This window comes from Rhinolophus sinicus, chromosome 4 (genome assembly GCF_057876585.1).
Source record: "Rhinolophus sinicus isolate RSI-liver-muscle chromosome 4, RSI-T2T, whole genome shotgun sequence".
Classification (NCBI taxonomy): Eukaryota; Metazoa; Chordata; class Mammalia; order Chiroptera; family Rhinolophidae; genus Rhinolophus; species Rhinolophus sinicus.
In genome coordinates, this window is record NC_142504.1 from 17,754,959 (window position 1) to 17,778,389 (window position 23,431).

General features: G+C 43.8%; 1 protein-coding gene and 1 pseudogene across 1 annotated transcript; one reads left to right on the top strand and one right to left on the bottom strand.

Moving 5' to 3' along the window:
- Positions 1 to 639: 639 nt before the first annotated feature.
- Positions 640 to 4,941, bottom strand: IL6 (interleukin 6). Its single transcript, XM_019726743.3, has 5 exons — positions 4,838 to 4,941; positions 4,482 to 4,672; positions 3,251 to 3,364; positions 2,397 to 2,534; positions 640 to 1,124 (listed from the first exon to the last, which is right to left on the bottom strand). The coding sequence occupies exons 1-5, from the start codon at positions 4,854 to 4,856 to the stop codon at positions 957 to 959; spliced, it is 630 nt and encodes a 209-aa protein (XP_019582302.2). The 5' UTR covers positions 4,857 to 4,941; the 3' UTR covers positions 640 to 956.
- Positions 4,942 to 12,571: 7,630 nt separating this feature from the next.
- Positions 12,572 to 14,003, top strand: LOC109444876 (polyadenylate-binding protein-interacting protein 1 pseudogene; annotated as a pseudogene).
- The last annotated feature ends 9,428 nt before the right edge of the window (positions 14,004 to 23,431 follow it).

The window sequence follows — 23,431 nt, forward strand, 5'->3', positions numbered from 1 at the left end:
TGGGGGAAAAAAAATCCATCAATTTGAAGATGCGATTCAGTGTAGTAGGTGCTGTGACAGACAGCTCCATGCAGTGTTTGAAAAACCCAGAGGAAGAAGGCAGAACTTCGAGTGATTTAGAAGCTGGCACGTTGCTGTCTTACACAAGTGGTTGTATTATCTCAAAGGCTTTTGGTTGCACCTTTAAATGTCTTCCCTGTATTAACATGTTCTGGGATTTTCTACATTACCTTTCAGTTTCCTGAGAGGCAGTGGGACCTGAAGGTTAAAAGTGGGCCTGGAAGCAGGTGGACCTGGGTTTCAAATCTGGGCCCGTGCCTTATCTCTCACGGGGTGACAGTGAAATCACTCTCACATCCACTAAAGAGTGTGCAAGTACTGGGATAAAATAAGTTGTATGTAACACTTTAGCGTGGTATCTGGCATGGCGTAGGTGATCAGTTATATCTTTCTGCAGATGATTGTAGCTTTTTGTGTTGGTGGTAATGACAGAACTTTTTATAGTAAGCTTCACAGGACACACAGAGACTTAGTTACTGATTTTTTTTTTTAAAAAGGCATTTACTGGTATTTAAACATTATATAAATACAATATAAATATATTTTAGGAATATGTATAAGTTAGCAATTTATTTGAGGTAAGCCTACACATTCCAAGAAATGATCTGGCTCTGAAATGAGGATATTTAAGTTGTAAAGCCATTTTATGTTTTTTTTCCCCCAAAACTAATACATAAAATATTTCAAGTGGCACTTCATAAAAATATAAATATCACTTATATAAATTAACTCAATATCACATATTTAAATATCAATAAGTTAAAAATAATTAAAATAGTGTCCTAACGCTCATACTTCTAGTTCTTCATAGAGAACAATATAAGTCATGTGCCCAGTGGACAGGTTTCTGGCCAGAGGGAGGAATGTCCGTAAACCACAAGGCTCTTAGACCCCGGCTACATTATGCGAACAGCTCTCTGGGCGAACTGCAGGAAATCCTCAAGGCTTCGCAGGATGAGGTGAGTTGTCGTGTTTTCCCGCCACTCGTTCTGCGACCGCATCTTAGCCAGCAAGCTGGAGCTTGTGATTGGGTCAGGGGTGGTTACTTCATCTGGATTCTTTACCTAAAGGGAAAAGAAAGCGAAAAGAATTGTTTAAATATTAAACAAATCTTTTTCAGTGGAGGGATGCTCTGAGCTGTGGGAAGATGTTCAAGTTTGGGGTGATAGGGGACTAATTAGGGCCATCTGCCCTGAGTCACCCAGGTAAGTGGAGGGGCTTCTCCTCTGAGCCCAGCCTGTGCGGAGCCCTTTCATAGCAACTGAGTTCTAAGCATGCCTTTGCTGCTGTCCTGCACACCATAAGCATCCAGAGGGCAGATACAGTGTCCTGTTTGCCCTCTGTTGTCCTAAACAGTGCCTGGTTCACAGTTGGAATTCAACAGGTAAAGGAAGAACCTATACTTAAGGCATTTTAATGGCTTCTTGAGTGGCTTCTAACTCTTCTCTGGTTTCGCTCTCAGCCATCCATTCAGCATCGGTTGAGAGCCCACTGATCTAGTGGTGCGGGAGGCCAGGGAAAAACCTCTCCATAGACCTGCTGACACGGGGCTAAGGAATTGTGGGGGGCCTTGCACCTCCAAGTGTGGTCCTGAGGCTGCAGCACCGGCACTGCCTGGAGCTCGTTAGAAATGAGAGTCTCAGGTCTCACCCCAGACCGACTGACTCAGCGCTTCACTGGAACAAGCTCCCCAGGGGATTCGTATGCAGCGTCAAGTGGGAGAACCCCTGGTTAAGGCAAATAGCTAACAAGGGAGAGGCAAGATGGGCACCCATGTGCTTCTCCACCCACGGCCCTTCTCCTTGTCTTCGTTTGGCTCCTCCACATACTATGTCATCAGGCCTCTACTATGTGGCATTTGAATGGCCGGCTTGTAGTACCAAAGCCCTCGGTACCTGCTCTTCCAAGCTTTAGCCTTTTCTCTGCATTAACTCTTCTGGCAACAAGTTGGGAAAAAGAGTTGAAACTACCATAAAGACAAGAATGTCACTTGGCAATAATTTAACTACTTTTTGTGCTCTCTGTTCTTTGTTATTATGGGTCACCGAACAGGGTTAGATGTACCCATCTACACATTTTTTTTTCTTATTTTTGAAGCTATTAGTAGTTGAAGTTAAAATCCACCTCATTAAACATAGCTTTAAATATAGTTATTGATGCCTTTTGCAGAAGAAAGCCAAAAAAAAAAAAAAGTTTTAACCATCAGGAACTATTTCTCAGATCCTTTCCTTTCCACACGGCCATCTCTTGAATTGGCTTTGCATTCCCGAGTTGTCTGGGCTGCTTTCTTTGAGCCTGTCTTCCCCACACCAAGTGGGGGATGAGGGGACACTCACCCTTTGCTTCAGGATCAGGACCAGGGCTTTGGTTCTCATCTGCATTGCCTTGGAGTTCCCCTCAAACTTGTTCTCGAGGTACTCCAGGTAGATCTGAAACTCCAGGAGACCGGTGGTGATTCTCATCAGGCAAGTCTCCTGAGAGGACAGACGGTGGGACAATTGGGTGTTGTTAGGAAGATAGAATTGATCTGAAGAGTTAAAATCACTATAATTCAATAACGTCTTCTTCTTCCTCCCCCTTCAGAAGTTCAAGTGCTTTTAGGCATCATGTTTTGAGGCACCAGACAGCACAGATGCCCCATTTTAAGTATCTGGACAATCAGAGACCACTTAATTAGTTTTACCCAAAGCCCAACAGATGCTAGAATTTGGCAAAGGGTCCTTCTCTGATTCTCCCTTTAATGCTCTTCCCTCTGACTGTACTCCTGCCCTTGTCAGTGTTGGGCTGAATCAACCAGAAGTCAATGTAGGTTATCTCATTGTCTGGAAGGAGAAGGGTATAGAGAATGACCGCAGCAGGGAGGGCAGGACTGGATCCTGCGAAATGCAGCCAGGGAGGAGAGAGGCCCCTGGACCACCTCATGCAGGACGAACTAGCTAAACCTGCTGGGTTTCTAACCTTTGACAGTTGTGAAAATCCCAACGCAGGTGGTCTATCTCTGACCATGCCTTTCAAAAGTAAGTTGTCTTTACAAAGATTTCAGCCGGCCTCCCCATGACAGTTACGTGATGTTCTTCACCTTTGTCCCCTTCTCTGGTGCCTGCCTGGTCTTGATGTATGCTGACAATGCACGCAAGGCCCAGGACTCTTGACTAAGGAAGAGCTAAAAGTGGATGTGATGCATCCATACCTGATTGAACCCAGACTGGAAGCATCCATCTTTTTCCGACATTTTGGGAAGGTTCAGGTTGTCTTCTGTCAGTGCCTCCCTGCTGTTTTTACACGTGTCATCGTCGCCACACATCTGGAAAGAAATACCAGAACTGTTATCCTCTCAGTGCCCCGACAACAAACACCACTAGAGGGCCTACTCATGTTCTACATGGCCAGGAAATTCTCTAAGCAACATGAAGTCATAACCCATCAGCATCCAGGCAAGCAAGGTCTAACGGAGGTGGGCACCCTTGGGTTCAATTCCTGGCTCACCTGTGATTTCAGGCTTGTTACCTATCCCGAGCCTCAGTGTCCCTATGTCTCCAAATTGAGGATAATGAAACACCTCCCTTATAAGTTTGTTGTGAGGGTGAGATATAATATTGATATAAAGTGCCCGGCACATAGTAGGTACTTAATACATGACAGCCATGTCGATAGCTGGGTGACTATAAATCGAGCCATGGAATTTTCCAGCTGGAAGGACCTGTGAGATCATCTAGTCCAATCCCATAATTTTACACATGGGGCCCAGATGTGGTAGGAAATTAGCCGAAGATCCCAAAGCTCGTTCAGAAGAACCGGAACTAGATTCGGGGCTCCCCATCCCCTCTCGTCTATTCTTGCCTTCCTACTACACAGAGCCAAACTACCTTACATTTAAAGCTTGGCAGCTGCTGTAGCCTGCCTATAATTTTGCCACTTCGGTGGGCTGTCAGGTTTGCAAACAGCTAAAAGAGGCAGAACATAAGCTGGAATGACTTTGAGGAATCCCTAACTACCAAGCTTGTCTAACCTAAAAGTACTGCGACTGTCCGGAGAAGCGGGACGTTCATTTCAGGAGGCACTTTTTTAATCCTCCCAAAGTCCAAGGGACACACAAAAAGATTACTAGACCTTAGTTGCTGGTTAGGGAAAAGGGTGTCCCAGGAGAAAGTGACCCTCTGCTCATGCCAAGTACAGAATTGGGAATGGGCCAGGGGCCGTGGATGCCAGCCCCATTCTGTATTTTCCAGGAGGGAGAGGAGCTCCCTGAGACCGGCAGCAGAGGAGAAATACAGAACACAGTCTGTCTCTTTGGCCTCAAATCTAAACTTGCCCCCAAACCCAATAAAGACATCCCAGTGCAAGAGCCCCTGTCCCCATTCAAGGGCAAGAAGAGAAATGCCCACATGGGCCTTTCATCACCCTCCGTCGAGCTTACCCACCTTATTTCTCACTTCAGAGATTTCGTAGAAGATGGACTTAATGAGGTTTTCAGTTTGGTTTGTAGAGGTGAGTGGTGATCTGTTTGAGGTGGTGTCATCTTTGGAATCTTCTCCCCGGGGAACTGGGGTAGGGAAAGCAGTAGCCGTCACCAGAAGTAGCCCCAGGGAGAAGGCAACTGGACTGAAGGTGCCTGTGCCGGAGGGAAGGGAGAGCAGCAGTGAGCAGACTGCACAGCTGGGGGAGCTCTGCTTCTGGCTGCTGGCCGCCCGCCAGCCTCACTGCGGGCCAGCACACACCCCCTCTCAGGCAGGCACGGCAGCCAGGCCGGTCAGGGCTAGGGATTTCCATCACTTACTTGTGGAGAGGGAGTTCATAGCTGGGTTCCTGGAGGAAGATGGAGCTCTCTTTCCTGCCTGGTGGGCTCGAGGGCAGAATGAGCCTCAGACATCTCCACTCTCATATTTATTGGGGGTTGACACTCTAATATTGAGACTCATGGGAAAATCCCACATTTGATAAATCTTTGTTGGAGGGTGGGGGTGGGGCCAGAGTGGGTAGGGCTGATTGGAAACCTTATTAAGATTGTGCAATGTGACGTCCTTGAGCATCACAGGAGTCACAACCAGGGGGAAAAGTGCTGCTTAGGTCATTACCAAGGAGCCCTAAGAAGCAGGATCACTCTTCCTCTACTTTCTTTTTCTTTTCTTTTCTTTCCTTTTTTTTTTTTAGTGACTCAGCACTTTGGCATGTGTTGAGAAGGAAAGTAAAGCTGAAGTCATCCAGAAAGTTTTGTAGGGGTGGTAGGGTGGTAGAGAAGCTAAGGCTGACTATGATTTTTTAAAAAATACTTTAATTACCAGATCAACAGGCTAGGATTTATTTTTCCAGCTTATTCATATTTGTAAAATCCTAAGAGGTTCTGACCGAAGAGTCCACCAGCCTGTGGTTACACAGAAGATAATACTCTGCGCCACCCACAGTGCTTTTCTTTCCTGGCTTTTACCATGACCAGCTGTTGCAGAAATGCCTGCCTGCCCCCAGACCTCATGCAGTTACCCCTAGGAGTCTCCAGGTGCAGTGTGCGGGGCTCACATAAATGATCCTTTCTTGCCACCTCATGGCATTTGCCAATTTCATCCTCACCTGCTCCAGCTCACTGCAGCCGGGTCAGCTACAGCCCTGCTCTCTGTCTAGTGACCTCTCGGGGACCCTGCTGGTGAAGACTTTGATCTCTGTGCCAAGGAGGCTGTCTTGGGCAACTGGGGCTATCCCCGCTGCTGACAATGGGGCGATCCGGCTCGCCAAGGAGCCACCAAGGAACCTGGGCAGGTGCTGAGGAGGCTTCAGTCACTGATGCTCAGTTGATTGAGGGCAAAAGTGGGGAGGGAGCATACTACTCACCTCTTTGATGGGATGTCAAAGGAGGAACTTGTGGCATTTTCTGGCGCTTGTGTTCATAGCTCCCTCCTGCTGTATGATTTGATCTGAATCCACAGGCGGCTGGGAAGAAATCTACTAACACAGACGGCTGCTCTAGGTTCTGAATTACAGTTCCACTCCAGTGCCCCAGCCTTTCTTATTGGGTCAAGCTTGAACAGGCTCCCTCAGACCTTACAATGACGTCTCTTGCAGGAAGGTCCTTGGTCTCATACAAATAGGCTCATGACAAGTCTGCCCCACCAGTCTTCAAAGACGCCCAGACAGCTCAGAAGACTGGCTCCAGGCTGATACTAGGACATTTGTAGACTACCAAAAATTCCCTGAAAATTATTTACAAAACACAGCGTTATCACGAAAACGGCTTCTTTGCTTTGCAAAGAGGATCTCGTCAAGATTGCTATTCTGCTAGGGTATTTAAAATATGAATCGATTTACTCAAGTTTTGTTTTGCACACAACACTTTAGGACCCGCCTGTTTGAGAAAGTGAGGTCATCCATTCTTTCATTGGCTTTCTGAACAGAGGCAGGTCCTGCGGTGGTAGCAGTGGGAGTTTTTTTAGTTCGAAAATGAAAATGGGAGAGGATGGTTGAATGGTTTCATTTTTTAGTGGTTTTAGGTGTTGAGCAACTCAGATACCTCCAGCTAAGTCACCTCTCTCTTGCACCCAATGAAGCCACCCATCCTGGCTCCCCTGCGGGACTCTGTAGTGTGGGTTTGCTTTTTTTCACGTCTGTTCTTTAGAAAATTTCAATACTTAGTGATTGGACGACAACATACAGATTTTTCTTTTCAATGAAAAATTTTGAAAATAGGGTCTGTGCCTGGGAGGACTCCCCCAGTGGAGCTCCATAAGCCCACGTGGCGTCTTGCCTCTGGGGAAACTAGGAATGAACAAGACCATGAAGCTAGTGGTCAGCTGGTCTCCCAGTCATTCTTCCTCTGAAGAAATGAGATTCTATGCTTTGTTGAAAATGCTTTGTGGCAAAAGTAGAAATGAAGGGGGAAAAAGTGACTTCCTTTCTGTTTCGAGAACACTAAGATCCCAAACCTGGTCTCTCAGTTTAAATAATGAGCCCAACTTGTGTGTTGTCCCTGCACCATTTCCAAGGCTTTCTGCAAAGTGTTTTTATGACAGAAACCTGCAGCCTTCCCGGTCCGTGAGGATCATTATTCAAAATCTTGAAAGTGGCCCTCGAGGTTGAGGAGACCTGACTTAATCCCAGATCTTGTGCTTCTGGCAGCCAGAAAAGGGCAAGCAGTGTGTGGGTGGGAATGCATGTGTGTGTGGGGGGTTGGGGGCACTGTCTGCCACCTTGTGTATTGCTAACATCTAGGGGCTTTATCAGTGCCAGTGCCTTGGGCTGGCATTTGCTTGTGGAAGGAATGGGCTCTCCTTTGCTCCAAACTGTTAATGCAACATCCATAATAACTCCACCATGATAACTCCTTCCTTTGGATGTCAATGGATTTTCCACGTGGAGAGCTCAGCCCTCACATTTAATATGTACACACGACCAGGAAAGGTGCCAGGCTGTCAGCATGTGCTAACTAATCACTTCAGTGGCCACATTTGAAGTGACTGTCAGCTGAGACACAAAGAGGCAAGACAAATGGGAATGTATGGGGAGGAAGGAGGGAAACCAAGGTAGCTTTTCTTTCTTTACTACTGTATGTAGGGCTGGCTGGTCCTGCCTATGCCCTCAGAGTTACTGCCCATGGTTGCTTTCCTATGTGTTGGTGGAGTCCAGTTCAGAGCGTTCCTCAGTGCATTCAAGGTGAAGGGGAAGAAGTAACTTTTACTTGGTCTTAAGCTCTCAGGAGAAGAGGTGTTCCCCGTATCTCGCAGGTTAAAATGTGCCGTGGTGCTCTCTGTCTTTACTTGGGGGGATTGAGGATGGGTGGGTCTGTGATTTAGCAGGAGGGAGTATCCCAAGGGAAAAAAAAAAGAGAAGTCTCTGGGTACTAGGGAACTTGCAGTTGCTGTCAGAATGTGGTTTCACTTGTCACTAAGTCAGCTAAGTCATAAGAAGTTTACAAAGTTAAAGAGTGAGTTATTTAATGGCCCCTTCCGGTACCGAGTCTCCCTGAGCAAATACCAGTCCTGTAAGGCTCTGGGAAATGTTTCTGCTTTGGGAAAAGTGGTGGTATTACTTGGAGAGAAAATCTGAGGGACATGTGGTTTGTCTACTTGGAGGGCAGCCAGGCTTGGAGACCAAAGCTCTGGACAGTTCCCAGCAGGGCCCAGTCTTGGTTCTGGCCCTCACAACCTCGGCTTTGATGTCCTATTGTAGCGCCCGGTAACTTCTTGGTCTGGCTTCAGCTTTGCTGAAGGTGAAGGGTGCTGGGGCTGGAATTAGCTCTCCCTAGGCTAAGAAAGGGGCACTTCTGTCCTGCTGGGTTTCTGATTCAAAACTGCGGGGATGTCATCTCTCTGTGCCCTCAGCAGAGTTACCTTCCCCTGCTGAAGTGGAAAACCCCAGGATCTTGGGAGGGAAGTGCCCTCTCCTGGGGCAACAGTGTAGACTCCCCCTGCCTTGGGAACTGCCTCCCTCCTCATGTCCCCTTTTCTCTGGTCTCCAGGCTTGGAAAAATGTGCCCAGATCTCCAGATGTTAATAAGCCAGTTGCTTAGAAGCTGGTTTGGTCATGAGGACCTTGCTGACTCTGAAGGAGCCCCACTGGCCCTGTGCCCCAGGGTTGGGGAGGTCCCTCAGGCTGAGTTTCAGTGTTTTAGCTCTTCTTCATCTGTGTGATGGACCTTCTATGTTGGTGGCTGCTGGTTCTGCTTTACAATTTGGAAACTTCAACTTGTCTTCAAAGAGCACTGAGTTAATTTATTCTCACGAGTCATTTGAACAATCTTTGGTTTCTCCAAAGGTCGCAGCTCTCTCGAGTTCAGTGTCATAGGCAGAAACTAAGCATGCAAACACATTGGCTGGTTCCTTTTACTCTTTCCCCTCAAAATTAAGGTACTAGGAACCTATTTGAAAGCATCACATGTAATGGTAAGACCAGGGGATTCTGATGGCCTGGCTGTGATGTATTTCACCTCCCTTCCCTGCCCTTTTGGCTACTTATTTACTATAAAAAGAGAGTGTCTTTGTCTTTTTGAACTAAGCCTTGTGTATGTTCTCCTTAGCAAGCTGAATCCATAAAAGTAGGGAAGGTCTCTCTAGTCTTTGTGGTGGAATAATTCCCATAATACGCTTTGGACACGCTGAGAACTCTGTAATTCTGAGACACTCAGGTTTATTATTCCTAAAGAAGGGTCCACCTGGACTGGTTAAAAATATCACAGAAGAGGAGATCCAACATGGCTGAGTAGACAAACTCTCTGCTTGTCTTTTTCCGTGAACACATTAAAATTACAACTAAATTATAGAATAATCAACCTGGAGAACCATCTGCAGTCTAGCTGAACAGAAGTTTTATAACTAAGGATATAAAGAAAAAGCCACATCGAGACTGGTAGGAGGGCTGGAGACACGGAATGGGCTGGCCCCAAACCTCTGTGTGACAGTTGAGAATCAGGAAGGATATTCCGGCCATGGAGGTAGCCCTGGAAGAACAAGGGATACCAGCTCTACACCAGGCTCCCCAACCCAGATTACCAGTGCCAGAAAGAAGATACCCCACACCCTCTGGCTTGAAAAACAGTGGAGATTCTGACCATCCAGGTGGGATAGAAGGCTGTGGGAAACACAGACAGCCTCTTATAGGCCTGTGCACATACTCACTTGCTCACAGGCACTCACCTTAGGTTCTGGCAGAGGGACAGTGACTTGGGGCATTGGAAACTTACAGAGAGAGACTGAGCTGTGTGGCTGTGAGACATTTTTCTCTGTGTGGAGTTCTCTTTCTGTGCAGCTGGCAGGTAGGTGCCGCCTTTCCTGTGTTGAGCCCTTTCCCACATGGCCAAATCTGAATCTGAATTGGTCTGGTGAGCTCTGCTTGCTCCACCCTGATAACTCACTGGGACCTCACCCTACCCAACTCCCCTGCCAGAGGTACTTTGTTTTGGAGAGTGGCCAGCCCTGCTTGCATTACTCTTTTTTCTCTCAGATTTTTGGGCCCCAGTAGGTGATGACCAGCCTCTGTGTGCTCTGAGGCTATTGCTGAGTAGCTCCAGGCTCAGCACTGGCACCAAACCAGAATCTACATTAACTTGGTGAAAACAACTCTTCCCACTCTAGTGACTCCCTGAGACCCTGCCTCACCCAACTCACATACTGTACAAAGCTTTATCAGCAGCTGAGCCTTACAGGAACTGGCAGGTGGCAACGGGCCTCAGGGTGTCCTGGCCTTTTGAGGAGCTGCCCTAGGCCTGGTATGGTAGCAGCCATCGTTGGTTTGCAGCATGGCCTCTCCCACATGCCTCCAGGTTTAGCTCAAGCAGTGAACAACTGTGGATCACTTTGTAGCTCCTACCAGGTAGTTCCAGCTGGTCACAGGCAGTGGGTGACCCAGGCCTGCACTGGGATCCCTTTCAACAGGCCTCAGAACCAACATACTTAGAAGTTGGCATCACCCAATTAAGCCTCACAAGTGGCACACCCAAAGGCTGGTCTCAATAGGCACCAGAGCCCATTGGAGCGAATCCTACTCAGTGGGGTAAGCCCCCCACACAGTAGTCTGTAGGCTGTGGATATGGCTAAACCCCACAGCCAGTCAGCCTGAGTGTCAATTGCACCCATTGATATGTCAATAACAATCAAGTCTCAACTATAATAGGAGGGCACACACAACCCACATAAGGGACACTCTTTGAGCACCCAGAGCAGGTGACCAGGGAGACTGTGCCATAGCCATGCAGGACACCTACTACATAAGACCATCTGACCAAGACTGGGACACATAGCAGATCTACCTAATACATAGAAACAAGCACAGAGAGGCAGCCAAAATGAGAAAACAGAGAAATGCATCCCAAATGAAAGAACAGGAGAAAACCCCAGAAAAAGAACTAAACAACATGGAAGTAAGTGTCCTACGAGAGACAGAGTTCAAAACACTGACTACAGGGGTGCTCAAGGATCTTAGTGAAAACTTCAACAAAGAGATAGGAATCACAAAAAAGGACATAGAAGCCATGAAAAAGAACCAGTCAGAAGTGAGGAATAGAAAAACCTAGATGAAAATGCACTAGAAGGAATGAATCACCAGCAAACTAGATGAGTCAGAGGACTGAATCAGTGATTTGGAAGACAAGGCAGTATAAAATACCCAATCAAAACAGCAAAAAGAACAAGGAATTAAAAAAAAAAATGAGGATAGTTTAAGAGACCTCTGGGACAACAACAATCATAACAAAATTCACATCATGGGGGAAAAGAGAAAGCAAGGGATTGGAAACCTGTTTGAAAAAATAATGATTGAAAACTTTGCTAACCTGGAGAAGGAAATAGAGTCCAGGAAGCACAGAGAGTCTCAAACAAGATGAACCCAAACAGGCCCACACCAAGACACATTATATTAATAATTAAAATGGCAAAGGTTAAAGACAAAGAGAGAAGCCTAAAAGTAACAAGAGAAAGGCAACTGATAACTTATAAGGGAGCTCCAAGACTGTCAGCTGATTTCTCAACAGAAACTGCAAGCCAGAGGGGATTGGCATGAAATATTCAAAGTGATGAAAAACAAGGACCTATAACCAAGACTACTCTTCCCGGCAAGGCTATTATTTAAAATAGAAGGACAGCTAAAGAGCTTCCCAGATAAGAAAAAGCTAAGGGAGTTCGTCACCACCAAACCAGTATTACAAGGAATGTTAGAGAGACTTCTTTAAGATGAAAAAGAAAAAGAATCAAAAGTGTGAATAATAAAATGGTGATAGCTACATATCTATCCATCAACAATTACTTTCAACATAAATGGATTAAATGCTCCAATCAAAAGACATAGGTGGCTGAATGGATAAGAAAACAAGATCTTTACATATGCTGCCTATAAGAGACTCACTTTAGATTGAAAGACACACCCAGACTGAAAGTAAACGGAAAGAAAAGGATATTTCATGAAAATGGAAACAAACAAACAAAAATCTGGAGTAGCAATACTTAAACCAGACAAAATAGAATTTAAAACAAAGGCAATAACAAGAGACAAAGAAGGACTTAGTAATCCCACTTCTGGCTATTTATATGAAGAAACTAAAAATGCTATAGCCATGGAAGGGAATGGGTTTTTGCCATCTGTGGCTGCATGGATGGACCTGGAGAGTATTGTACTGAGTGCAGGATGTCAGAGAAGACAGATGCAATGTGATTTTGCTTATATGCAAATCTAAAGAACAAAATAAATAAACAAAACAGAAACAGACTCATGGATACAGAAAACGTCATGACTGTTGCCAGATGGGATGGGGTTTGGGGGGTGGGTGAAAAAGGGGAAGGGATTTAGAAGTACAAATTAGTTGTTACAAAGGGGATCTAGGGTATAGCATAAGAAATATAGTAAATAATATTGTAGTAACTATGTATGATGTCAGACGGATACTAGATGTATTAGGGTGATAGATGGGAGGGGGTTAGGGGACAGGTAGAAAATGGTGAAGGAATTAAGAAGTACAAATTTGGGTCTTGCACTTCTCTACTGAGAACCACCTCACAGGTTGGGCCCACCTAGTTCACAGGATAATATCCCAGAGCAGAACTCAGAGTCAGTGATGGCTAAGCCCTAGGTGGTTGCATGTCGAAGCTGTCTCTGAACACCCTGAATTTTACCTATCAGGTTATTCTTCGAATTATACAGAATCCTATAAGGATGGTTGTGAAGATTATCCCACTCTCTCAAATATGTTCAGGACTTCTTGAATCATCTTACAGAGCCTCCTGGCAGTTTTGAAACTGAAATTGAACAGTTTGCAGAGGCCCCGGATGGCTGGGTTACAACAGAGGATGCGTTGCAAGGACTTGTGGAACTCCTCTATCAACAGGCCACATGTGTTCCAAACTTCTCTTACATGGGATCTCGCCTATGTAATTAATTACTTGTCCAATCATCTGAAAATTTGCCCAGAGTGGTAACTTCTGCCAATTAATTGCTACTTCAAAGGCATATCTTTGGTAGATGACGTTATGATCAAGCTGCAAAAGGGGATGAAGTGACTCAAAAACAACTCCATGCATTTGTACTCTTTCTGGGAGAACTTTATCTTAACATGGACCAAAGGAACAAATGGACAGATTACAAGAGCAGATATTCTTCAGGTTGGTCTTTGGGAGTTGCTGAATACCCTCTTTTCTAATCCTATGGATGACAACTTATTAATAATTTGTGCAGTAAAATTACTGAAGTTGACAGGGTCAGCTTAGGAAGACTCCTGGAAGGAAAAAAGGAAAGACTGATATGGAAAAAATTATTCAGAGAATTAAAAATGTTGTCCTAGATGCAAATTACAGCAGAGATGTCTTATAAAACAGTTGCTGTTGAAGCTTGTAGAACTCCATTCAAGTAAATGGAGTAGAGCCCATGTAAGCTCAGCATACAGAGAAACAACAGCTGAAAATGATCCTAACTATTTTATGAATGAACCAACATTTTATACATCTGCTGGTGTTCCTTTCACTGCAGCTGATCCAGAATACCAACAGAAATATCAAGAGTTACTTGAAAGAGAATACTTTTTTTCCAGATTATGAAGAAAATGGAACAGGTTTATCAGGGGCTGGTGGTCCATACTTGGATGATTGATATTAATGATGAGATGGACTCAGATAGAAGAAGTTTATGGGATGTGTTGTTTGGAGTCAGAGCACAAGTGAAAACAGTAAAGCTACATTTCAACATAATCAGTTTTATAAAGCAGTTTAGGTTATGGTGATTTAGCAGAACACAGAAAGCAAGAAATTGTGTCACACTCATACCAAATTAAGGATGTTATGTTACTAGTGTATACAACTTTAATTTTAACACTGTCTGCCAAAATAAACTTTATTCCCTATAACTTAATATATATAATATCATGTATCATATATAATATATAATAATATATTATATATATATAATGGTTTATTATGTACAGTTAATTCCACTGTTTGGTTTGGCTGCAATAAAAATAGATTTTGAAATTAAAAAAAGCACAAATTTGTAGTTACAAAATAGTCATGGGGATGTCAAGTAAAGCGTAGGGAATATAGTCAATGATATGGTAATAACTATGTATAATGCTAGGTAGGTACTAGACTAGTCAGGGGATCACTTCTTAAATTATATAAATGTCTGACCACTATACACCTGAAATTAATATAAAATAATATTGGATGTCAACTGTAATTGAAAAAAATTTTAAAGGGGGGAAAAGGTGAAGGGGAATAAGAGGTCCAAATTTCCAGGTATAAAACAAATAAGTTATGGGGATGTAATGTACAGCACAGGGAATATAGATGATAATATTGTCACAAGATGGTGCAGTGTCACATGGTTGCTGGACTTATCATGATGATCACTTCTTTAGGTATAAAAATGTTGGATAACTATGGTGTACACCCGAAACTAAAATAATATTGTATATTAGCTGTACTTTTAATAAAAATCTTTAAAAATTTTATAAAATAGACAAGAAAAACCTTACAGAAGAGTTCAGGTCCAGGTAAGCAGGTCAAAGAATCATGGGCGATATATTCAAGCTGTTAAGGTTTTCGTAGTTGTGTATGGGGGTGGGTGTGTGCAGCACAGAGAGTCCTTGACCTATAGATGATACTCAAGGCTCCAGGGGTGCTGTCCTCACTGTGTGGCCTTAGAAGCCTGGGTACCCAGGAAGCCCGACTGCTGGTCTGCCATGACTTTTGTCCACCAGACATGTGGCTCCTCCTGTGCTGTGGGGTCCCCAAAGTGGTGTATGTCTGAGTGGCAGTTTTGTGATCGCCAAGGGCTCTGTGGTATGGTAGCCCTATATCTCCTCTCCTGGAGGCCATGTTTTGTATGTGCTGCTTTCCTGGGGGTGAGCGGTGGTGACAGTGGGGAAGACATACCTGCTACACTAGTCAGCTTGGCAAGTGATCAGGATGGATGGAAATGGTTTCCTCCATTCTGGCATTTGAAATTGTCTTTTGGTGATCTTTTTTTGGGACATGATGAACTTTTAAAATGAGAGACTGCATTTCTAAAGCTTTGTTTGGAGCCTTGGTGCCTAAGCAATTGCTGCTATTTGCTTCAGATTCTCTCATCCTCTTCGGACAAGCAACAAAGGCTGAAATATAATATATACTCCTTTCTCTGTGTTAAGTTTGTGGCGCCAGTAAAGCTGTTGGGGCAAATCAGGTTTCAGAAGAGATTTGGGTTCTGGGTTTATTCCATCTGATATTGTGTAGCTACTCTGTTGGCCAGGATTGAAAAGACACCTCTGGCCTTCTTGATGTGTCTTAGATTGAAGGATTCAGAAGAAGGCTGGGGATTTTTGCTGCCAGCAAAACCTTTTGGCCAAATATAAGGTTTCCCTGAATTAGGCTGTTCTTTCATTGTATTGTTGAAGCCTTGGTTTCTTGTGTTTTGTGAGTGTCATTGTTGGCAGATATGAACTTTGAGATGATGACTAACTGGAAGATCTGGGGCAAAGTCCTCCCCATCTCAGGGCTCCAGGAGAGAGCTGCTCTCTAAAGTCCCTCCTTGCTCCAGCGTTCTGTGATTATATGATTCTGTAGCCATGCTTAATCGTCCTCTACCCTTAATGGAACTATAGGAGACTCGAAATTGAGAAATAGTTCTTGAAAGTCCAAAAGCCTGATGCCGTCTTCTAGTTCACACCCAAAGACCTGTAGTGGCTGGTTGGGGTGCCGACCGTTGTGACATGCTCAGGCTCTTGGTGGCATCAGGTAGACAAAACTGATTTGGAAGATGCCAAAGCCCAAACATATCAATGCAAGGAGGTAGCAGATTTCTTAGATACTATACAAGCAGAAGCACATCAGTATTCAAAATTCTAATTGTTTTAACTTAAAAAAGAATTACACAAGTAATTATACAGGTTCAATGTCGAAAATTGAGAAAATAGAGATGGGCAAAACGGGAAAAAAATGGAAAAAATAATCTTATCACCCAGGTGTAATCACTCTTTTCATTACGTTGCAATCATTCTTGTCATTTTTATTTGTAGCAATACGTATATACATCTATGAGAAATGGAAAAATTCCATACACAGTGTTTTATAATCTGCTTTTTAAATACCTCTCTGTATGCATAACCTTCTGAGTAATTCTCAGAGTGGGACTCATGTGACTCATGACGACAGATGTACCAGTCAGAGCTGAGAAGGGAAATGTCAAATGAATTGCAAGATCGGTTCACATCACAAGGCACAGAGAAGAAAAGAGTCCATGTCTTAATGGGGATAAGATGCACTTAAAACAATCATTGGGTTTCCCAAGAGAGTTAATTTAGTTGTTCATGAAGTGGTGTAATCTCTAAATCAGTAAGTCGTGCTGATTTTTTGACATCATGAAAGTGAAATTTGCAGTTGGACTGAAGCTTGCTTTTCAGCTGGTTCTGGTGACAACATCATCAAGCCCTGGTGGTGGGCATCAGTAGCTCATTGCCCTTTGGTGTCAGGATGCATGCGGCATTGTCATGGGTGATGGCATCACCGTCTCTCCTCATCTTGTAGCTCATGTCCTCTAGTGCCTTGAGATTCCTCATCGGAGTCTGTGCTACAAAGCGAAAAAACAAAACAAAACAAAAACATTTCTGTCCTTCCCTTCTCCAGTTCCAACCGTGTCTTTCTCAATTCAACTATCACCTGTTGGGACTGTGTTGCTTGTGCAAGGAAACTGCGTTTCCTCTGGGTGCTAAAGTTACACCCACCGCCGAGCAGACACCCTCCCTTGGGGATGGCCGAGGGAGGTGATTGGGTAAGATGTAGACAGCCAAGGCCTCTCTTCAGGGCTCTGAGATGCTGGAATGGCCCAAATACTGGATATTTCAGAGCCCCCCGCCCCCACCCTGATCTCTTTAAAAATCCAACCCCAGGCGCCTATTTGGGAGAGTTTGGACATAGAGGGAAATGTCCTAGGAGGACCCCTGACCCTTGGAGTCCCTAACCACAGTATAGTTTTCCTTCTAAGGTATTTTGAGTAATCGAGGGTTGACATGTTGGGTCAATCAGGTATTTGTTGAATGCCAGGTGCTGGGCTCCATGCTTTACATATGTTAATTCATTTAAATCCCACTCTATGGAAGTGCTATTATTAGCTTCACTTCATGGATGAAGAGACTGAAGTTCAGAGAGGTTAAATGACTTACCTAAGGTCATACAGGCTCCCAGAATCATAAAGAAGCTTGTTGGTATTTGAGAGGAGAGGTGAAAATAGATTAGACAAGGTGGGAGTGTTTATACTATGGAAATGGGCAAATGCTACAAACCAGGGCCCTCAGAAGCTAGTTGTTAAAGCATCTTCCTGCACACTAGTGGCCTCAGTGGAACAGAGGGATATTTTGAAGACAAAAATTAATGCAATCCAGAGATTGGCTATTATCTGGGTACCACTTAGGGAGTGTAGGAAGAGTATATAGCAAAGGCATTATTTGATCTTACAAATACTTGTAAGGTAATTGGCCATAAAGCTTTCAAAGGCAATTGGTTTTCTTTTTTCAGGAAAGAAATTATCTGGTCAAATCATGCTGCTCCTATGTCTCAAAATGAAGGCTATTGTTTGTACAAACACAGGCTACCAGCTGAGTTTGGATGTGAGTAGGGCAGAATTTGTGTTCTACAGAATTAGATGCCCTTGGGTTTCCCCAGCCAGGTACCAGCTCCTGCCTGGGTGGATAGGACAGAAGGCTGGGCCCAACTCTTGAGTCACAGCACAGTTAGGGATGGAAGACTGGTCCAGTGAGAGAATTAGACACAGCAAGACAGCAGCCCACAAGCCTAGGGATTTCTGCGTTGTCACTGTCCCATCCTAACCACAGCTGAAGCATTCTTAGGGTCCCAAAGGATTGCTTCTTAGAGCCTAAGTTTAGCTCTTAACTGTATCAAGTTCACAGGAAAGCACTTCTACTGTTATTCTTGGCTTTGCATCTTATTGTACTGTATCCCGCTTATGATTCATCTCTGCTGAAGTTCTGTTGCACATTTCTAGGACATTGCATTAGGAAAACAAACAGTGCCGTTAAATCCAACCCCTGCCTCCTGCTAACGGTACCCGTCTGCTGACAGGAACCTGGTTGATACTGGACTGTGTCCTGGTCAAACTTCACAATATTGAGTAAAATATAAAACTCCCTACATAAACTTGGTTCCACTACATGGCACAGCTCCCAGGCAGATCACATGAGGCTCGGTGCTACAATTGTTTTCCTCTTTAAAGGCTGTAAGCCTTTTCATAACAATGTCAGTGCAGGGTAGAATGACATCTTGCGGGTGCCATGACGTCTCTGTGTTCTGAACTTCCATCACGACTCAGACCTAGGCCTCGACCCTCCGGGAAGCCTTCGCTGAACCATTTCCAGGAATGTGAGGGCTATCCTCCAGGCTGTCCTGCAGTATCACATGCTGTACTAATCAGTTTCCAGGCAGTGTCGTGATGGCACTGCCTCTGAAGCCAAACTGCCAGGGTTCCAATTTCTGTCCTGTAACCTACAAGCTGTGGTCTGCTGAGAACTTACTGAAGTCATTGTTTTTTCATTTGTAAAATGGGAGGTAGCAATTGTACCTTACGTCATACAGTTGTTAGAACCCACGTGAAGTGCTTAGTACCCTGTTTGGCACATAGTAGGGGCCCAAGAAACATTCGTGTTGCTCTCTCTGTAGTTGGCTGAGAGTTTCTTGAGGGCTCCATCTTTCAATGTCAATGAATAGCACAGTTTTGAGCACTTGCTAGGAGCTCGGGGCTGAAGAATGAGTGAAAGGTGGGGTCTTCTTTCAATGGATTTGTTGAAAATAATCACCAACAGTTTAGAAAAAAGAAATACTATAATTCACACAAAAAAATTGTTTGTATATGTGCTTTAAAAAAAGTCATATAAAATATTAAGTTCACTGGATTTTCAAATTGGAAACAGATTGTAATACTTTATTCTACAATTCAAAATAGATACGTGTATATGTGTATTCCATATTGCAAGCAGTACAGTTCACTACAAGAAGCATGGATGTCAGAGACAGACTCGGTTTAAATCCCAGCCCCATCACTTAATCACCACTATGGCTTTGGGTCAGGCACTTCAATCTCCTGTGCCTGAGTTTCCTCATTTGTAAATTGTGGCAAAGAAAACTTCCCTTCTGTGGGTGATTGTAAGAATTAAATGAAGTCACACCCATGAAGCACAGTTATCGGTACAGGTACTGAATTGTCAGCAGATGCTTTTGTTGTTGTTGCTGTTTAGTTGTCATATTAGACAGATGTGGGGCAAAGGAAAAAAGGGAAGAGAAGGGACATAGAAAAGGATCAACGCAGACAAAGTACGAAGGAGAAAGACAGCTGAAAAAATATAATGGCCACGCACAAAAATAAAGACAAATAAAGTGGCTTATAGATTTATTTTGTTTTAAAATATTTTAATTTATTTACTTGCTTGTGTAGGTAACACATACCCTGGCACAAAATTCAAGAGGTACCAACGGGTACCCAGTGAGGTCACTTCCATCCCTGAGCCAACCAGTTTACCTCTTTCGGGGCGATCACTTCTACTAGTTTTTATCTTGCGATTCCTTCCAGAAATACTCCATACACTGATAAGCAAAATATTCATATTGCTCATGATTTAATTTTATTCTTCTACATAAGTGGTGGTGCACTCATTATACTGCTGTGTACCTTGCTTTCTTTATTGAATGTATTTTAGTAATAATTCCTTTTCAGGAAGATACAGGGCTGCCTCCTTTCTCTTAGCCCTTGTATTCCCTTTATTTAACCAGTCCCCCATTGATGGAATTTTAGGTTGTTTCCAATCTCTTGTTATTACGGATAAACACTACAGTGAATAATTTGGTCCACATGTGTGATTTCACATGTGTGAGAGTGTCAGTGGGACAGTTTCCTAGAAATGGAGGTACGTACTCAAAGATATGGGCAATTTGATAGACATTGGCACCAATTTCATACTTCCTCTGGCAAGGTGTGAGAGAACACCTATTCATACTCTCATCGGCGCGTGATAGCATCAGTCTTTGTCTTTGCCAAACTGGTGAGGGAAAAGTATCTCGGTATAGTTTTAAGTTGCATCTCTTTTAGTATAAGTCAAGATGGACCACCGGGCCAGATATTTGAAGACCATTTTTATTTCATTTTTGGCTCAACTCTATGTTCATATCCTTTGTCTGATTTTCTGTTGGTTATTGATCTTTTTCATATTGATCTCATACACTCCAAAAGGTAAACCTTAGTTTTTCACGTGTATTTTTAGTTTATCATTCATCTTTCTATTAGCTTATAGTGTTTTGTTTTGCCAGGCAGAAAGTTTAGATTTCTACGAAGCTGACTTTATATCCTTTCTTTTATGGCTCTGGATTTTATGACATACTTTAAAAAGCTTAGTCTACTCTGATATGATCAGAATATTCTAAGTTTTCCTCGAGTATCTTTAAATAATAGGATTTCAAAGTTTTGAGTGAATACAGACTATGTTTGTCACATGGTAAGATGAACTATTGGTGTCCACACCCTAATGTAAATACAGGTACATAGAAAAAAATGTAGGTATCTCTGGAAGGTGGACGAAGTGGTACTTTATTCCCTCTTTGTATTTTTCTTTGTTTTCCAGGTTTTCTGCATTGATCATGCATTACTTTGATACTTAGAATGATATTAATTAAATGAAAATTTACTTTTACCTCCTTTAACCTTCTTTTAAGATATCCTGTGGCTCTGTCAGAATGCTGGTCATGCTGCCTATTTTGCTTTGGAAACAATCTGTCTCACTTTCACCCTGGGACAGCTTTGGCCCAGTGCTGTAGACTTCCTTGTTGCTAAATCCAATGGAAGCATTTTAGCCCTAATCTTACTTTCCCCACTGGCATATCTGAAGCTCCTGACCATGTCTTCCTGCTTGGTCTCGGTCTGTTCTCTCTCCCTGCTGTTCCTTCCTCCTTTCTGCTTGCGGCTGCTTCTCTGTCCGTTGTCCTAGCTGATCCCTGAGATTACAACATTTGGGAGGGCTCACTGTGCCCCAGAACCTCTAAGTACTCGGCATATATTATCTCGTGACGTCCTTACCACAATTTTCTAGGGGAGCTATGGTTATCAACTGTATTTTTCAGATGAGAAAATGGAGAACTAAAAATGTTAAGTAACAAGCCGAAGAGCACCCAGCTGGAAAAAGGGTAGAGCCAAGACTGGACCCCAGGGACTCTGTGCTATTAACCACCCCTCTAAGCTGCATCTCTAACTGAGCTCACTAAACTGTCCCAGGCACTCTTTCCTCTGTGCCTTCTGTGGCCAGCTCATCCTTGTGAGTGAGGCTTTGCTTACCCTTTCTCTTTCATACAAATGACTCCCAAGTTTATGTTTCGGCTCCAATCTGCCCCTGTATTCTGGATAATCTAGATATTTTCACTATTTGCTGGACATTTTCACTTTAGCTCTCCCACAGACACCTTAAATTCAGCATGCCAGTATCTCCTAAGATTGTGCATCTGGAAAGATGGGTGATGTTATTTTTCATAGTGCCCCATTGGAAAAGGCTGGCAAATCAGAACAGGTTTTCTATATCTGAGGTGAGTGCTTTTAATTAATTTAGATTCAATTCATCAGCACCTACTATAAGCCTTAGCTCCAGCCCTCGAAGAACTTCCAATGATTCAGCTTGATTTGCATGTCCTTGGTCTTTTAAGGCCAATACATATTTGTGGAAGATTGGTTGCCTTTTCCCCATAGCCTAAAGTAATTTGCTTATCCTGATGGGAAGACCCATTCATTTCCTAAAAGTGAACAGGGCTTCCTATCATGGCGTAATTAGCACTGAGGCCTGGATCCGTTTAAATCCCCTGAGAGTCTGAGTCCAATCCGCTGGAATTAGTAATCAGAGAGAACTCAAGGTAGAGCATTTTCTTTAAAAACAATCACATTCCAGTGGCAAGAGGAAACTTCAACCAGAAGAGGAATCATCTGGCTGAAAGATTGGTTTTTATGCCTTGGCAATCACTATAGGAAGAGCATTACCAATTCCACTTCTCCAAGACAGTGTTTTTGTTTCCATTTCTCTATTCATTTAAAAATGATCGTTAGAGTAATACATGCTGATTGTTGCAATGGCAAGACTGCCAGTCCCTTGAGATGAGCACTGTTAATGGCTGCCTCACCTTCCACACCCTGCCGGAGGCTCACATGAATGGATACAGGCAGCCATTCTGATTACACAAACAGGGTTGTGTTATGTGTTTGTTTTTTAAAGTAATGCACTCATCCAATGAGCATTACCCTGCAACTTGTTTTTCTCACTTAACTCTATGTCGTGAATACCCCATCCAGGTCAGCTAACATAGCTTTTATTCTTTTTAATAATATGTCATATAGCACGTTCCCTGATTGATTCAACTTGTTTCCTCTTGAGGAACATCCACGTTGTTTTCCGTTTTCTTGCTCAACAGGCAAGGCTTCAGGAGACACCCTTATACCTACATTTTTACATAATTGAGCTTTTATTTCTCTAGAGTCCTGAACGTAAGATTGCCGAGCTACAGGGTTGGCTAGTTTCTAAAACTACATGAATATATGAGCAGGGGAAGAGAAAGGGAAGTGGTGTACTTCTGTCTGCCAGGTACCACAGTAGGTACTTTCCATAAGTTGTTTAGTTTCATCTTGATCTCCTGCCTCAACTGTGTTTCCCCGAAAATAAGACCTAACCGGAAAAGAAGCCCTAGCATGATTTGTCAGGATGACATCCCCTGAACATAAGCCCTAAAGCGTCTTTTGGAGCAAAAATCAATATAAGACCCGGTCTTGTTTTTTGGGAAACACTGTAGTCCTGCCCCCATCCCTCCTCTGCGTAACCACAGATGAGCTGCCACATCTCTGCTAGAAGCCTTGCATGGTCCACATCTCCTCCAGGAGTAGGACCAAGCTGCTAAGGTACCCCCCGGGGCCCTCCACAGTGTGGCTTTGTATCGCTCTCCAGTCTCTCTCTTGCTCCCGTGCCACTCTCTCTGCATTCCAGCACACACCAACTATTTGTAGTTACCCCCTGACCAGGCCTCGAGGCCTTTGCTCTGCCTCCTCTCCGTTCTGATGGTCCTCCCTTCCCTTCCCCTGGCTCTTCTCACTCATCCTTTAGCACTCCGTCAATCTCTGACTCTTGCAGAATGCCCTTTGCAGGTTGCTTTTTGAATTTGGGAGGCTAGATCACGCTGGAGTGACTTACAGCCCACAGATCTCAATGGCTTCGCACCAGTTTATGGTTTGGTCAATCAAAGTCTGCCTGCTGTCTGGGTTATTCTCTTGGGCAGCTTCCCTCAGTGACCTGCCTAAAGACGCTGAGGGAGGCTTTCCTATCTTGTAATTGTACCATCCAGAACTCTTGGCTTCTCTGGTCGATGTGTCAGGAGAAGAGAATACTGGGAGTAGCATGCTGGTTGGT